The sequence below is a fragment of the Rhinolophus sinicus genome, chromosome 1 (assembly GCF_057876585.1).
Source record: "Rhinolophus sinicus isolate RSI-liver-muscle chromosome 1, RSI-T2T, whole genome shotgun sequence".
Lineage (NCBI taxonomy): Eukaryota > Metazoa > Chordata > Mammalia > Chiroptera > Rhinolophidae > Rhinolophus > Rhinolophus sinicus.
The window spans coordinates 27,465,230-27,483,715 of record NC_142501.1 but is presented as its reverse complement, the minus strand read 5'-3'; the positions used below and the strand labels follow the sequence as shown (position 1 = coordinate 27,483,715).

The 18,486-nt window shown below is 38.7% G+C and overlaps 1 protein-coding gene and 1 pseudogene across 1 annotated transcript; one reads left to right on the top strand and one right to left on the bottom strand.

Moving 5' to 3' along the window:
- Positions 1 to 5,300: 5,300 nt before the first annotated feature.
- Positions 5,301 to 5,818, bottom strand: LOC109435544 (coiled-coil-helix-coiled-coil-helix domain-containing protein 2 pseudogene; annotated as a pseudogene).
- Positions 5,819 to 12,095: 6,277 nt separating this feature from the next.
- On the top strand, positions 12,096 to 18,425 carry CLEC2A (C-type lectin domain family 2 member A). The gene is made up of 4 exons (XM_088796124.1): positions 12,096 to 12,171; positions 14,039 to 14,214; positions 15,556 to 15,659; positions 16,696 to 18,425. The coding sequence occupies exons 1-4, from the start codon at positions 12,126 to 12,128 to the stop codon at positions 16,802 to 16,804; spliced, it is 435 nt and encodes a 144-aa protein (XP_088652250.1). The 5' UTR covers positions 12,096 to 12,125; the 3' UTR covers positions 16,805 to 18,425.
- The last annotated feature ends 61 nt before the right edge of the window (positions 18,426 to 18,486 follow it).

Below are 18,486 nucleotides of genomic sequence, written 5' to 3'. Positions count from 1 at the left end.
GATATATACACTCATATGTGAACATATATATGTATGCCCAAATATATATATAATTATATATCTCTTTCTCTAACATTTATAGAGCCTGAGGACAGAAAACAAATTGAGGCTCACATCTCCTGTGTTTCAGTAGTCATGATTATAATTCAAGCTAACATAATTTTCTATTCTATCTTACTTGAACATATATAACTTCATAACCACAAAATTTTAAAATATATAAAAAGAGCATAGGAGTGATGAAGGGAAATGTGTTATTCTAATGTTTTCCTTGTATAAAGCAGGAAATTAAGATACACTTCTTATACAGAACAAGAAATAAGTGTGTACTATTTAAAATTATAGAGGTGACCACTGGAAAATACATATGGATTTGGATAAGGAGAAGAAGTGCTGGTGTTTTCTACTCATCCTCAGTTATCAATAAGGAATTTAACAGATAATATCTATAAAGGATAATACAAGCACATTGCTTATAAATACTTTAGTAACCACCAGAAAAACTAAGAACAACAACATGACTTCAGTCTTCATTTTAATTTTATTTTAAACATTTTATTTTATTTTAAACATTTTATTTCATTGACAACTATTTTGAAACAAAATTTTCAAAAACAGAAAATAAAGCAAAACAAATTACCAGTCTTTTAGATGCCCTATAAATCAACTGCAGTCTCTCTCCTGGTGCATTTTGGTAAAAGGTTGGTATACTTCTATTCCAATAATGAGCCCACCCCAGATACCACTGCATCAGGTTATTTATTAACCAATAATAAAGCACAGAACAAAATACCTACAAAGTCAGCCAAAAGGGCCACAAATAGGTTAAACATGTTTAAATTCAACAGATACAGGTAAAAACAAAAATGTGTGTGTATTATTGAAGAAAAGGTAACGTACTTACAAAGAAGTTTGGATACATGTATTAAGTCAACGCTTACTGAGAATCTGGAATGTAGAAAATAGGCTGAACATCTTTGTTGCTGGACATTCCATGACCATTTTCCCCAGAATGGGGAGTTGCTGGTTTGATGTTACCCCAGAAATTGAAGTGGACCAAATAACCCAAAATTTTGAAGTGTAACCAAGTAATTCACACCATTCTGACAGGCCACCAGGCCCTAGGAATACAATATGAATATTTGACTGCCTTTGTCAGGCTTGGGGAAAAACAAGAAACAACACACACACACACACACACACACACACACACACACACACACCAGTAATTGTGAGGTGGTTTATAGATAGATGTGTGTACAAGATTGTAAGAAAGTGTATCAGGGAAGAAAAGTTTCTAAAGTTCACTGAATACATACAATGCCCGTTCTGTGCCCAGTATACTTTTTAGGTTATCTCATTTAATAGCATTCCAAACAGAATGGGAAAGTTATGTGTTTCTACAAGAGCAATAAAGAATATTGGATAAAGATTGTTCCTGTAACTTTCCAGAAGTTCATAAAACTAGCAAATTGTAGACCCAAGTCTAGAATCAGATCATCCGATTCCAAAAGTGGCTCTTTCCAAAAGTCCACATGGCATAGGACCAACCATACTGAACGTATCCAAGCCTTTAAAATGATTCAGCAAAACTTAGGGGGTGTTCACTATTCCCTATTTATAAGGTCCTCAATTTTACAGAAGTGAATATAAGGCTGACTCTGCACAGCAAGCAAGAGGTATGCACAAATTTTGCGTGGTCATAATTGGGCATCCAGAGAGAACTACTGACTCTAACCATGAAAGTGGATCAATGATCTAAATAATTAATGACTTAAAGATGTAGAATTTTTAAAACATAGTACAGCTTCATACACAAATGATCTGCAAGGAATATGTAGTTCTATTTTAGCTCATATATATGCTGTAATTTATAAGCAGATTTTAAAGTGGTAAAAATGTACCTGATTGTGTGTGTGTGTGTGTGTGTGTGTGTGTGTAGAAGATTGATGATAGATAGATAGATAGATAGATAGATAGATAGATACATACATACATACATACATACATACATACATACATACATATTTGACATAAATGCCAGGCATCATCATTCTAAACATTCTTCATGCAGTATCTCATTTGATTATTGTAACATTCCTACAAGGGAAGTACAACTTTGCTCTCAATTTTATAGAAGAGAAAACTGAGCAACAGAGAGTTTAGGCAACTTTCTCAAGCATTTGAATCTATACAGACTGAATATGTGTATGTATAATTATTATTTATGATTTGGATATGAGTTTTCTATAAAAATGAGAAATAAGAATACCAAAGTACAGCATGGAGTGCTGTTATATGAATACTACTTTCCATGAGTACCATTGAATATGTTACATAAAATTGTTGTCTTGTCTGAGGACAAAAATATTTTGCTGATTTCAGTGTACTCTTCTTATGGATGAGTCATTTTTCCATTCACTTTCCTGAACTAACAAGTATGTCTATTTTTATCTTGGATCTAAACAAATGTGAGACTTTCCTCACTGTTTCTAGCTGTATCATATATAAATCTGTCTTGTTTGTGCATTGACATTCATTTTGACAGAGAACTCAATGCATTTTGTGAGTGATGTATATAAGTTACCTTCTAGTTCTCTCCTACTGATGTGGATTAATGACCACATTTGCCATGACCATCCCAGAGCTACCTGATGATAACAGGTATGGCATGGCAGCTGGATACACAAGACACGAAAGTGTCACTGGGTGACTGAGAATAAAGAGAAAAGAAATAAAAAACAGGGGCTTCCCAGTTTCAGGTAGCCCCTCCCGATCGGGAGCGGCAACCTCTTCTCCTGCCTCTAATAAACTATCTTCCTTTACAAAAACAAAACAGAAAGAAAGAAAAAACAAGACTACGTAAAGTAATAAAATATTTGGGAGAATATGTAGAGCATTATATCTGCAAGAGAGGGCATAGGTTTGTGCGTATAAAGACATTTGTGGTGAATTTTGTGGTATGTGCATTACATACCGATTACATATACTTTTACAGGAAAAAAGTTGTTTACCACAGTTTTGCCCCATTACATAACCAAGATTGCTTTCTGTCTCAACCTGTACAGCCCGAGGGTAGTGTCATGTGCGAGACCCTGCTCGCTGCGCCATTTGTCAGGCGGGGGACCCGGCGGGGTCTCTGGTCCCGCTCCCCACATAACGCAGGATATGGTGAGGCCAAAAAGGAACACCCACGGAGCCAGAGGTAGGGGAGTCATACCACTATATTCTCGCTGGCGGCATCAGCCTCTCTGCAATCCACTCTTGCCAGCCAGCCACCATCTTCTTGCTAACCCCCATTCTTTCTCCTTCTCTCTGCTAGCATAGCCACAGCAGTTATATTAATGGCCAATGGCTCACTGGTTACAGCTGACGGCCAAGTAGCCACAGCTGATGGCGATGCAATCACAGTTGATGGCCATTTACTACCTGAGCCAGCACCTGTCTATGTGAGGCCGAGAGCCTGGAAACTACTTTCTGAGGCTCTGCCCCCACACTCCACCCCTACAGGCTCTCGCCTCACAATCTATGTGACAAACGTCTTCCGTGAGAGGCCCTGTGCGAGGAGCCTGGAGGTGAATGCAATATCCTGGACATAGCCAGGCTCTCTGGGCACAGCCAGGGTTTCTCAGGGCACCACCAGTACTTCTGGGCACAGCCAGACTTCCTGGGCTTCTTAGGGTACCACCTGTCTTCCCGGACATAGCCAGGGTTTCTCAGGGCACCACCAGTGCTTCTGGGCACGGCCAGACTTCCTGGACTTCTTAGGGTACCACCTGTCTTCCCGGACACAGCCAGTGTTTCTCAGGGCACTGCCACTCTCTCTGGAAACAGCCTGACTTCCTGGGCACAGCCAGGGCATCTTCAGGGCTCAGCCAGACTTCCTGGACTCAGCCAGGGCTCTCAGGGCACTGCTACTCTCTCTGGGAATAGCCTGACTTCCTGGGCACCGCCAGGGCATCTTCAGGGCTCAGCCAGACTTCCTGGACTCAGCCAGGGCTCTCAGGGCACTGCCCCTCTCTCTGGGCCTCTCAGGGTACCCTGCTGGAACAACAGCGACTCACAATCAAGGTGCTTACATATTCTCAATGGCGGGTAGTCAAGACACAAAAGCAAATATCCCCCCAGTTCCACTACATGGTGGTATGTTCCTAAACAGGCAGTCAAGCTGTCCACTAAATTAGGGATGGAAGGCAATTCCCCATAGTCCATAGTCATTCGCCAGGGCTGTCCTGGGGGTGAGGGATGACCTTGACCTCACCCTCATCTCCCATGGAGGACTCAGCAAGCGTTACCTCCTGGGACTACAAGTCCTGCATCTGGGCTGCCTGAGCAAGAACTTCCCAGCCCACAGGGCCGCAACGACCTTTGCTTTCTCCGGCCTGTGCTGGTTGGGGAACCATCCACATCTTTCCACCTCTCCATGGGGCTCCATCTCTCCAGCAGCTGCATGGCTTTTCCTGTGCCGGTGGGAGAACCGTCCACGTCCTCCCACCCCTCCACGGGGGTCCAGCTCTCCGGCAGCTGCTCCTCCTGTTTCCAGGCTCTCGGCCTCACATAGACAGGTGCTGGCTCAGGTAGTAAATGGCCATCAACTGGGATTGCATGGCCATCAGCTGTGGCTAGTTGGCCGTCAGCTGTAACCAGTGAGCCATTGGCCATTAATATAACTGCTGTGGCTATGCTAGCAGAGGGAAGGAGAAAGAATGGGGGTTAGCAAGAAGATGGTGGCTGGCTGGCAAGAGCGGATTGCAGAGAGGCGGATGCCACCAGCGAGAATATAGTGGTATGATTCCCATATCTATGGCTCCATTTGTGTTCCTTTTTGGCCTCACCATGTGCTGCGTTCTTATGTGGGGAGCAGGACCAGAGACCCCACATGACACACTCTCTTTTTTCTCTTTTCTGGAACATGATGTATAATATAAGAATTAGCTGTTCCTTGAAGGTTTGCTGTGTTCACTCTATTTTAATTACCATTTCAGTACCTATAATATTTATTTAAATTATTTCTTTTTGCTCATTATAAATTTGGCATTGTATATTTTCTGAAAATATGTTCTTTCTTGGAAGAAAATCCCTTTATTCTAACTGATCTTAAAAAAAAAAAATAACATCACAAAAGCAGGTGTAAAGAGGCCACACAAACATTTGCTCAACTCCAAACTCAATACCGTCTCAATGAACACCCAGTACAAACAACCTGACCATTGCAATTCTGAAGCAAGGAAGCTATTAATGCTAGGGGAGAGGTTTAATTGGTGGTTTTATACTTTACACTTTCACTAGCAACTGTATTTTTATACCAAATTAATTTGGTCATGAGAGATGAGTTTCCATGTTTTCAATTTGAACTTCTTTGTTACATTTGCAAATCTGCACTGTTTCAGCACCTTGCTGAAACCGTCACAAAGCTTAAGGTCACTCTGATTCTGGGCACACTCCAAAAATTGTTTCATCTCATAGTGGCATGGGCCAAACTATGCTGCTGCTGGTATGCCGCTGGGTTCCGAGGCTCCTGGTAAGTGATGTCAGGCCTTGCGGGCTCTGGATTACTTCCTCCACTGTAGCCCCCAGTGATGGCATGACTTAATGTATGGCCAACAGCAGAGCCCACAGCTACACCAGCTGCAGTGGTTGCCATCTGGGCCATCAGACCTGGCTCCCGAGGCACGGTAGCAGGTGAGCCAACAACAGATGGTGGAGCTGTTGCTGGTGGCTGAGATGCTGGCAATGGCCTGAGTACAGATCTCATTTGAGGTGCCGGGCTGGCCAGAGAGGCCATGCAGGAGGTCTGGCTTCGGCTTCCACACAGCATTGCAACTGCATGGCAGCTTGGCGTCTATGAGAGTGAGACTCAGAGGCAAAAATATTTTTTTACCTAACCTTATAAAGGCTTTGGTGGTTTAATTTATTAGGATTGCCATAACAAGGTACAGCAAACTAGGTGGCTTAAACATCAGATACTTACTGTATCACGGGCCAAAAGTCTGAAACTAAGGTGTTGGTAAGGTTGGTTCTTTGTGAGGGCTGTAAGGAAAGGATCTGGTCCAGGCCTCTCTCCTTGGCTTGTAGATGGTCGTCATCATGTTGTGTGGCATTCTGCTTATGTGCGAGTCTGTCTCCAAAACGTTCCTTTTTTTTTAAAACAATCATTTGAATTTTTAAAAATTACAGTTGACATATAATATACAATATTGAAACTGAAGGCCAACTAAGTTAGGGGCATGTGCTGCCTATGCTGCTCAGCCAATAGACTGACACAGGAGTTGGGTCCTAGAATAAACGTTTATTATCAGAGCACCGGTGGTCTGAGAAGGCAGCGGGTTAACAGCTCCAAAAACTGCCTTAACATTCTCAGCCCAGTTTGGGATAGTTAAGGAAAATCTAGCCATTGCTCCAGTGGCCACGTGATGGTTCTGAGGGTCTGCATGGAGCCTTCCCTCAGACGATGTGGCTCTCCAGCGTGGTCATCAATGCAGAAGCAGTGATGACAGGCCATAGAGATTGTGATCAGTAAGCATCATTATTGTGATCAGTAATCATGGGTATTGTGATCAGTAATCATGAGTATTGTGATCAGTAAGCATGTGTATTGTGATCATAAGCATGGGTATTGTGATCAGTAAGCAAGCATAAGTTTCAGGGTAATTATCTAAAGCAGGGGACTGGGACAGGAGACATTCCAAGCTCAAACCACAGGGAGGGTGTTGATCAATTGTTAAGCTCTAGGGCAGAGAGAGGCAAGCCAGGGACATTGCAAGGCCTCTTTTGTGGGGGTCCCAACTGGGTCCTGTTTCAATCCCCCCATGTCTTATGTTCGTTTTATTTCTATAAAATCAGTAAGGTTAGATTAGAGAGGAAATGAAATAACTATATTAAGACAAATTTTACATCCAGGGATACAGGTGACGACCACTCTTGCTACTTCCTGCTGAGAGTAGGTGTAGTCCCTGCCTATAGGCACCAGAGTTCTTTGCTGTTTGTTTACAGCAGAGAGGAGGCAAATCCAGCAGTCAGAGAGGCTACTGAACCTAGCTCTTATATTAGCTTATTCTCCCTAGAGGAGCCGGGGAAGAGGAGAGACAAAAGGCATTTAATGGGCATCCCAGGTGGGGCACAGGCAGAGAGACAATAGTGAGCAGCTCCAGCAGTTCTGTTTGAAGAGGAGCTTCAGGTCTTCAGTTGGCTCACAGAAATAGGAGTGACACTTTTCCTTCTGAGGGAGTCCTGTGAAGACTTAAATGAAATAAATTTGATTTGAGGGAAGTGGACCCAGCCACTGACTCTCTGAAGCCCAACAATAGTTGGGGTGCTCAGAAAAACTGCTGGTTTGTGAGAGACCCCCTCCCCCTCCAGGGTTCTAGGAGTACTTGGTCTCCTTGCTTTCTCGGGATATAATGTATAGAGGGGTCGGCCTGGGGGAGGTGCCAGTTTCCCATATTTTCTAAGTGCCTGCTGAACCTCCTCCAGGTTAACACCATAGGACATAGCAGAATTGAGGTTAGAATCCAGAGTAATGAGCCGCAGTTAGACCCAGGGCTTAGAGGTCTCCTGACAAAACATTTCCAGAACACTTTTAAAGCCAGTTTTACATTTTCTCTAAGGTACAGGCCAATGGTAAGGAGCAGGCTTGAGTATGAGCCCAAACTTAGGGGCTTTATTTATCCAAACAACTGAGCAGGTCTCAGGGGAAACAGGTCCAGATTGAGCAGTCAAGACAGAATAAATGGCTCCCATATCAATCAAGGAATTAACAGCCTTACCTACCACATCAAGGGTCACCCTTAGTCCCTCTCCTGTGATGAGCATGGCCTCTGACTCGGCCTTTAGGTCCATCCATCAATTGCAGCCATTTGCAGAGAAGGAATTGGTCCCCGCCCCCTTCAGAAAAGGGGACAATCCCTCTTCCAGTGTGCCCTTTAGTTTGCACAGGGAGCCCCAGCAGCCTGGGCTTCCACATCTAAAGCAGGTTCCTTTTCTGCTGGGGCTGCTGGGGTGGCCCTGAGGTGGCGCTGACCTTGGCCTGTCTATTAACTGCAGCCAAAATCTGGCCTGTCTCTGGCCTCATCTAGTCTCACTGTTCCTTTCTTTCCTTTTTTTTCCTGTCTTAGTTGCTAAGGACATTTAAGCAAATCCCCTGGCCTTCTTTTAGGATCTGAGCATTTTTGTCAGGAGATAACAGTGGGCCAGAACCATTGTAATACCTTGCCAAGGTTAGGGAAAATAAGCTTCCGTACACTGGCCTATATCTAACACCGAGGACACGTGAACTCTTAGCAGTCCTAAAATACAGACATTTACATAAATACCGTATTAGTACAATTTAGTTTTTAGATTTATTTTCTTGAGTAGCTAAAGATCTAATCAAGACAGTATAAAACATAGAAAATTATTTTGATGGCACATATAATCTTTGTTTTTCAGACAGAAAACTGTTTTATAATATCAGTAGCAGACCAACAGTCTAACAAACTTTGTTTTCTTTAGCAGAGAGAGAAAACTTAACTAATTTTGTACCAGCTTATTTTTGATATTTAACTTACTTAATCACATTTAGCTTAACCATATATAAAATTCTTTCAAGATTTTCCTTCACAGACCTTCTACAACTTTCCTAGTCCCTCTTAGGTTGTCTCCTCTCACTCATTCAGAAATAACCATCCTTAGGACAAACTACTTTCTTTCAATTCCTTCAAAAATGTATTTCCATACCTTATGCCTTCCTTGAAAATACACATCATTTCCTTTCATACTAATTAGAATCCATAACCTTCAGAACCTTAATTTTTACTGAAACTAAAAGCAAGTATCCAATATTTCTATTAGCAAATCTAAAAACACATTTAACAACCTTTAGAAGTATAGGTTTTTGTTAACAATATATCTACCAATTTTTTAAATTATATATTTTTAAAAAGTACAAAACACGTTTACTGATAGATCTTAAGTTATCTTTCAGATTTCCTGTGACAAGAAACCAAAAAGTAAGTGAACTCAGACTCATCCAATAATTAATATTTCAGCATTTTGTTATTTTGAAACACCTAGATACTTAATAATTTTTATCATTTAGCACAACTTAGTAAAATTGAAATCTTAAGTTACCAACAGAAGCAGGGAAAAAACGTCCAAGCATCCACACTATATAATTATTACTGAAAAGTTTTATCTAAAACCTTATATTAGTTAACACTTTATCAGTTTTTAGCTCTATGAGATTTCAAAGGTAATAATTACCCAAGCTATTTTTTTGACAAATTTTGTGACAGAGATAACATCAATTTATTTTTGTAAACCCAGGTAAAACAAAAAATACCATATTTGATGTTAATAACCTTAAAAATATATATCTATTTAATATTTTCTTAGATCACGTGATCCTGAAAAGCACTTCAGTTTTTTATTATTTAAATTTATATAAGCGCTTAATTTTTTTTTCTTTAAGCTAATCAACTATAATCTGGTAATGCCATCCAGAGGCAAAAACACTACATTATATATAAAACACAGACAAGCGCAGATATCAAAGATCATATACATATAAACAAAATTATTAACAATTGCAGAGAGGTCCTAAGATCTTACAATTGCCCCTACAATTTCAAAGAGGCTGCGACAAGGGTTGGAGAGTCTGGCTTGAGAATTAGTTGTTGGTTTTAAAAGTATATCTTTTTTTTCCTTCAGTTACCTCAGCCTCAGGCATCCCTGGTTATAAGTGGGTTAGGAGATGGCTGCAGTCCCTTTTTTTTTCTGAACTGTCAGTTTAGTTCCCCTCTCTTTAGAGTCTATCATAAAGGCTTATATAAAGAAATTTTATTTCCCAGACCTCTAACAGAACAATTCCAGTTGCAATGAAATATTGAGCGACCAGCAACCTCCAGAATCTAATATATACATGGGCCAAGCAGTACTGTCATAGAACATTAATCTCCTTTTGGTCAATGGCTTATAGCCATAGTTTTGCCAATGTCCTAATACTTTGTCCAATGGGCTCCTGGCCGGCATTAAACCCTTAGATCCCACTTTTGAGCTTGAACAAATATAGCTGCACATGACACACACACACACACAAATCCAAGTGTTCCCTGAATCAGACAAAACCAGAAAAACCTAACTTTTGATCCAAATACCAAAACCAAAACTGAACCTAGCCAAGCACCAAATTGGCATGCGACATCATCTTACTCCATATACGTGGTCCATCGACTGTCAGACAATCGACCAATAGGCAAATACCAAAAACCAAATGTGGCCCTAAGACCACCCAGTGCCCAAAGGCCTAAACCAAGCGTGATGGCTTTCACAGTGCCAACCACAAGCGTGCTTCCAGAACCAAAGCAAGCTTGCAACCAAAGCCCCTTACTGGTGGGGGTATTATGCCTTGCTAGACATTGAAATCTCACCTTTTGGTGCCAATGGGTCAGTATGACCCCTAAATGGCCCTCAAAGAGGAGCCCCAGATGGTGAGTGAAAAATCCTGTGCACACCAGGGTCACCCCACTTCTGGAACCAGTAACTAAGAGGCAGGAAACAGAGCAAACGCTTTATCCCAATTGGGCAGAAAAGGTGTCTGTCATGGGCGGGCCCTGGCATAGATCCCACCTTGGTAAACAAAATTGCTCGGCAGCTGCTTCCAGAGGTTGGTCCTGTGTCAAGGAATCCACCCAGTCCCAGGCAGCCCTGGAGACCCACAAGCCGAAAGAATTACCAGAGGAATCCCGAGACCATCCCTATCGAATCGCCAGAAATGAAAACCAGAAGACAAGTCCTGGGTTCGTTCAGCGTGTTCCACTCAGCCAATAGACACAGGAGTTGGGTATCGAATAATAAATGCTTATTTATTTCAGAGCACCGTGGTTAAGGCAGAGGGTTAACACCTCCAAAAACTGCCTTAACATTCTCAGACCGGCTTGGGGTTTTTAAGGGAAAATCTGGGTGTTCCTCCAGAGGCTACGTGAAGATTCCAGGTATCTGCATGGAGTCTTCCCTCTGGTCACGAAATTTTATGGTGAAGTCAGCAAGACAGGAATAATGACGGAAGTAGCCTAGAAAGAATGCTAGACTGTAGAGATTGTGATCAATAAGCCTAAGGGTATTAATCATAAGTTTCAGGGTGATTTTCTAAAACAGGGAACTGGGTGGGACAGGGGACCTTCCTAGCTCAAGCCGCAGGGGGATGATCTGTTGTTACGCTATAAGTAGGTCAAGTAGTGGTGAGGCTGGGGATGTGAAGAGGCCTCTACCAGGCCCAGCTTTACTAATGTGTCAGATAAGATAATCATTAATAGAATTATTACTGTGGTGAGTACCAAGTCCCCTCTCCTCTCTAATTCATTCTGTTCACCACAAATTACTGCTTTTATTGTGACATGCTCTTGCTCAAATGCATTAAACTTTTTAACCCTATTGCTTACAAAATAATGAAAGTGATTTCTTACTCTTCAGTTCTCTCACATGACCTTATGATCTTCCTTTCTTCCCTGTCTTTGATTTTTTGTAAATTTGTCTGTTTGTTATGGCCATTTTTCTGATCACAGCTCTTTCAATGACCCTTATACTCTCTTGATTACAGTCCCCCATTCACACTATTTCCACCGCTGGAGTTGACCTTGCCTTTCCTCCCTCCGTAATTTTCATTTGGTAGGTATTTTACATGGAAATGAAGGAGAGGAATGTTCTATTAATTTCAGGAAATGAGTGGGCTTTTCCAAGAATCAAGGATACACTCCTTTTTTGTCCCTAAATGGTGCCCTCCGGAGGTGTTCTGGAGCTTGTGGGTGTGTCATTTAGCATGGAGATATATTACAATGACCATATAATGTGGCTGGAGGTTACTTGGAGGGACATCTTTAGCCATCTTGGCCGGTTTCCTTGTCTCATCTTGAGTTACTGGTCCTTTGTCTTCCACTGGAAGTTAGTGGTTTTTCTTGGAGGCCCTGCCCTGTCCTATCTCAGTTATATCCTCTTTTACTTTAAGATATATATGCTTTTAATGAGAGTTTCTTGACTGATTATTATAGAAAAAAGAATAAATGAATAATAAGTATCCAATAAGGGTTTCTCTGGAAATTTAATTATAAATATTTGTTTATTTTGTAGTTCACCAGTTGAAAAAATGCTTGATGATGTCTCATATTGTATTCATCCCGCTTAATATTATACTAATCGGTGAGTGCTTAATTCATAAACTTTCTATAGTTCTTTATGCTCACTTGGCCCAAAATTTTATAACTTAAGCTTAATCCAGAATCTCAGTTCTGGAGTAATAAAAGGGTGTATAGAGATTGTCCTCAGGTTCCTACCATCTCAGCAGGTTTTACCATACTCCTTGCTTTTCTCAAAAATACTCTTAAGTACCACAATGCAGTCATCTTCTCAACTTTATAGTAGTTCTTGATCTTTGAGTAATATAATTGTAAATTCTCAGACAACCACCAGATAGCAACAGCAATAACTATTTTTATAACTGAGAGTACTTTGTGTGAGTTAAAGAGTGAATGTTAAATACCCTATATTTAATATTTATATTTAATTCTCACAAGACTATGAAACATGTATAATTATGAAACCATTTACATACAAAGAAATAGGAGCCAAAGTGAGTAAGTTGCCTCTCACAAATAATGAGTTCCAGAGCCAGAATTGAGACTCTTGTCTAATTCTTGATATTTTACATGCAACACTCCCTCTATAATTGCAGTATATCTTTAATTTATTTTGGATCAAGAGTAAGAAATATTACTAATAGTTGTTCTATGAAATATTTATTCTATCATATTTTGTTGAAAGAAAAAAAATGAAATAATAGCATAAGTAATATGTTGCAAGATTTTCTCTGTTGGAGTAGATTTGTAAAAAAGAAGATGTTAATTTTTCTTCTGTGTATTATGGGTTCATCTTGTGAAAAGAATTCAAAGGTAAATTTTAATTCCTGAGCTAGGGCCTAATATTCTTCAGTACTTGATTGTCCATATGCATGTTTTGCTTAATTTAACACTTAAGGTAGCACTTAAATTAAAGTAGCACTTTACACTCTTGATTCTTGTTTTCTTTGTCATTTGCAAGAGTACTGAATATTCTTGTTTACAACCTCATCATACGGTCCTAGGTGGTCAACATTATTGATAGTTAAACACTTGGAATTTAAATATTGTAGAGAAGTGTTTCTATAAGAAGTCTTTACATTCATTAATTAATTGATTTAAAAATGTGTTGAAACACAATATAGTTTATTACTCATCTATAGTAGCCTGAATACACTCTGAGTATTACCAAAAAAACTATATCTATATATATATATATAGATATATATATATATTTACATATACATATATATAATATCATAGCAGAGTGAGGAGAGAAGGCTTTAGAGTTGGCCTACATTGAACATTTACTAGTTACATTAACTGATTCAAACATTTGGAGCACAGGGACTTTACTTTATTCTGATTACCCAGCACCCAACTAAAACCCTGAAACAGTAAATTCTCAAAACAATACACATACAAGTAGAACTGCATTGATCATTATTCCAGCTCCTTTGGCACTGACTACTGGTGAAGTAGAACCAATGTTCCACTAAATCTTATATTTCAAGGATTTGTTGTCATTTATAGTGTGTTTCACTTCCCTAACTTGAATGTCCTATCTTGTCTATGACCTTCTCGTTTCTCTTCCCAGTAAAAGGTAAGCCTTCATTTCTCACCCTAACCTTGAGGCCTAAATGATATTCAGGTCTCTACGCTTCTTTCTCGATTGCTAAATTTTAAGCATTGTTTTTGGTAGTATGTCAGTATAGACCATGAGAGGCTAGCAGTCCTATTTCTCAAAACAGAAGCCAGGAATAGCCAGTGCAAACTACTCAATCAAGAGTTACTCCTTGTAAGCAGGGAATTAAATTCAACCATAATCCCATTAGTGAAGTTAATTTCACAGGCCTCAAGCCATGGGAGTGAAAAATAAAATTGATTCACTAGAATGAGTAGAAATACATTTTAATTTATTTTTTATTTGATCAATTCTTTTTTTTTTTCAGTATTAGTTGTAAAATTTTCAAAATATCCCAAAACTATGCAATGTTCAGGAGAATGGATTGGAGTAAGAGAGAAGTGTTTCTATTTTTCTGATGATACCAGGAATTGGACAGCCAGTGAAAGAGTTTGCAGTTCACAGGGATCAGAACTTGCTCACATTGATACACAAGAGGATATGGTAAGAAAACGAGAAAGTTTTCAATCATTTCAGAGCTTAAGTTTATACAAAGAAATAATAAAAATAACAAAAATTAGTATTCAATGATAATGTATGCCACACAATGTTTTAAGCACTGTAACTATAAAAACATGTAATTTTCAACCAATACCTATGAAGTAAATATTCAGATATCCCTATTTTAAAGGTGAGGAAAGTGAAGCACAGAGATGTTATGTAACACAGTCATTATCATACTTGTTGAACTGGATTCGAACACAAGTAAATTAGCTAGTGATGATGCTATGTCCTTAATCACAATGAATATTGTTTATACAGCTAAATGTTTTGTTCAATGCTTAGATTACTAAATAGTTTTTGATTCTTTACATTTGCATCTTCTCAAGAATAGCCTTGGAAAATTGAAACAAACTAACAAACAAAAGATACCCCTCTTGGAATTTAGAGATGAGGATGTCAGGAAAATCTATGCTGTAAGAAGTAAGTGAGACAATGAACGGAAAAAGTGAAAGAGGGCAAAGAAATAGGGACTTGAACTCCAGGGGCACAGTGTGAGGGAAGAAGTTTGTGAAGAAAAGTTGACTAATAGGTCTGTGGTCTAATGGTGAGGAACCGATAGAGGAGAGACTAAACCCATCATTCAATAACTTCTATTGCAGTAAATCATATTCAGAAGTTAGTTTGGTTTCTGATTCTATGAGAAAACTCACAACGGCAATGGGATTCTTATTCTGGTATCTAGCCAAAGTAGTGTATCACTGAGTTTTACTGTATTTTAACAGTATTTATACTTTCCATTAAAATCCCTCTTCTATGATTTTTGAGAGTGAACCAACACACAAAACAAAATATAAGCATTAGTTCTCTGGCACCTTTAAGGAACATGCTGTATTAGTTCCTATAAAAACTGCTTAGCTCTTGATTTTGTCATCCATATAACATCACATCAGTTTATAGTCTTTTTTATTCACTCTGTGAGTAAAACATACTGATAGTTTATGCATTAGAAATAGAAGGAAGGGACATCAAATATATTTTTCTCATTAATTTCCCATTTGAGACATAAATAGAAGTTACCTTTAAAGATAATTCAAGTCAAGGCAGCTCAGAGAGTTTCTATGACTTGATGAGAGTCCCTCTACTCCTTAGTGACATTTAAGAAGTAAAAGAGCAAAGTGAAAATCTTTCTGGTAAAACTAAATATCTGTGTGTTTGTCACTATAGAAGCATTAGCCATGCAAATCAGGAATTAAATCTTAAAAGCTAGCTGAGGTGAGAAGCATGTTCAGCAATGTGCTCTAAATTATTAAGTAATAGATAATGCCCTGCTTTTTGTGAAAGGACTTTTTGAAGAAGCACACGGAGACAAAAATGTACTGGATTGGGTTGAGCAGAAAACCAGGAGAGTCTTGGAAATGGACAAACGGCACAACATTTAATGCTTGGTGAGTTTCCAATAGAATAGGAAAGTGCAATTTTTCATTTTTATGTTTGTTTCCTATTTTATTTTACTTTCACTGTAAAGCTATAGCTGATCAACCCTCCTGCTGCTAATTTAAATTCAACTATTCTGCAAATTCCAAGCCAAAGCACATATATTACTTGAATCATTTTCCAACTAGTTAAATTTGTACAAGATCTTTCTTCTTTAGAGTCCATATTGTTGCCTTTAACTTTCCAAATGTCCATCATAAACAATATTATTGCTTTATGTAACCATTTCTTGAGTGAATGTCGTTTCTTCATTTATATACCATTTTAGCTATAAGAACTATACTACTTTTTTTTGTTACCCATGTACTCCTGCCATCATATTTCATTAAGGGCTAGATTAAAAAAAGGGAACCAATTAAACAAATATTGAAATATGTATGATAGGACAAATTATATTTATTACAAAAAAAGGGAAAATTTAGTCAACAAAGCAAATTAATAAAGACAATATTATAATTAGTCTCTGGTTTGTATTTCAATATGTTTCAAAAGTACCAAATGAATGTAAATCTTGTTACTTATTTTCAAAAAGGAACATTAGCTAAAAGTATGCAAGGAAACTGCTTTTTAAAAAAATTCCAGAGATCTTTGGATTTAGCACCTCTCTCTTTTTCTCTCTCTCTCGGTAGATAGATAGATTGACAGATAGATGATAGATAGAAATAGATACAGGTAAATGTAGATAAATACAGAGATATAGCTATATCATTGACTTATCCATGTATATACACATACATATGTATATATGTTTTTCTACCTATTGTAAATAAGTTTACAGATTACACTATTAATAACTAAATAATTAAATACCTACATTCAGCCATATATTTTTTTAATGTGCCAGATATTTTTGTGTAGCATATGGTGATTGATGGGTGAGTATGGAGCTCAGTGTTTGTATAAAATGTTTCAAATCACTCTATTCTTAATTTTATTTTTGATTACACCTATTAGTGGCTTCCAAACTGATTTTGTTTTCCTTTTCAGGTTTGAAATTAGCGGGGATGGATCCTTTGCTTTTCTGAATGCTGATGGAGTCTCTAGTTCCAGGGGGTTAGTTGATATCAAGTGGATTTGCAGCAAACCTAGATTTTAATAGAGCAAAAACCTGAAAAATGACAATCAAACTTCAAAGATCAAGCAAAGGAGTAAGTAGGAAAAAGTCGCTTTTCACTTCTCACAGTATGGAATGCGGAGTTTTAAAAGAATTTAAAAAGGAACTAAAAATTGATGAATGAATGATTATAGGCAAAACCACATCAATTCAAGATACCTAACTGCTTATTATGAGTAGAAGTCAGGAAACTTCTATTAAATAGTTCTAAAGAAAGTAGCAATAAATCATTAGATGGCCTGTAACTGTAATGATGGTTATAACAAGCAAATTTAAATGGATCTATGTTGATAGGCAAGCCAAGACTTATAGCTTAAAAATTAGAGAAGTATATGTACTCTATATGTGTAAATATTATAAAATAGTAACCATAGTGACTTTGACTTACAGTAATAAGAGAATTACTTATGAATAGGCATTTACTTCAACAATATCCTTAAAATAAGGGAAAGCCCACCAGGAGGACCCTAACTCTGTAAAAAATAGTCACTGAGAAATGATCAGAATTATACATTAAAATTACTACCATATGACCCAGAAATTCCATTTCTGGGTATTTATCCGAAAAAATCCAAAACTCTAATTCAAAAAGATATATGTACCCCTATGTTCATTGTAGCATTATTTACAATAGCCAAGATATGAAACCAACCTAAGTGTCCATCAATAGATGAATTCATAAAGAAGAGTGGTACATATATTTAATAGAATATTACTTGGCCATTAAAAGGAATGAAATCTTACCACTTGGGACAATATGGATGGACCTAGACAATATTATTCTAAGTGAAATAAGTCAGACAGAGAAAGACCTATCACATGAATTCACTTATATGTGGAATCTAAAAAACAAAATAAATGAACCAACAAAAAAGAAATTCATAGATACAGAGAACAAATTGAAGGACACTGGATGGGTGGGGTGTTGGGGGGACTGGTAAAAAAGGTGAAAGGGATAAAGTACAAATTGCCAGTTATAAATATAGTTATGGGGGTATAAAATACAGTGTCAGTAATAGTCACTAATATTGTAGTAACTATGTATGATGTCAGATGTGTGTATCCTAGACTTATTGGGAGGGTGGGAATTTTGTAAGGTATAAAGATGTCTAGGGCCGGCCCAGTGGCTCAGGCAGTTGGAGCTCCATGCTCCTAACTCCGAAGGCTGCTAGTTCGATTCCCACATGGGCCAGTGGGCTCTCAGCCACAAGGTTGCCGGTTCAACGCCTCGAGTCCCACAAGGGATGGTGGGCTCTGCCCCCTGCAACTAAGATTGAACATGGCACCTTGAGCTGAGCTGCCTCCCAGATGGCTTAGTTGGTTGGAGAGCATCCTCTCAATTACAAGGTTGCCAGTTCCACTCCCGCAAGGGATGGTGGGCTATGCCCCATGCAACTAGTAACGGCAACTGGACCTGGAGCTGAGCTGCACCCTCCACAACTAAGACTGAAAGGACAACAACTTGAAGCTGAATGGCACCCTCCACAACTAAGATTGAAAGGACAACAACTTGACTTGGGAAAAAGAAAAAGGCCTGGAAGTACACACTGTTCCCCAATAAAGTCCTGTTCCTCTTCCCCAATAAAATCTTAAAAAAAAAAAAAAAAAAAAAAAAGATGTTTAATCACTATGTTGTACACCTGAAACTAATATCACATTTTATG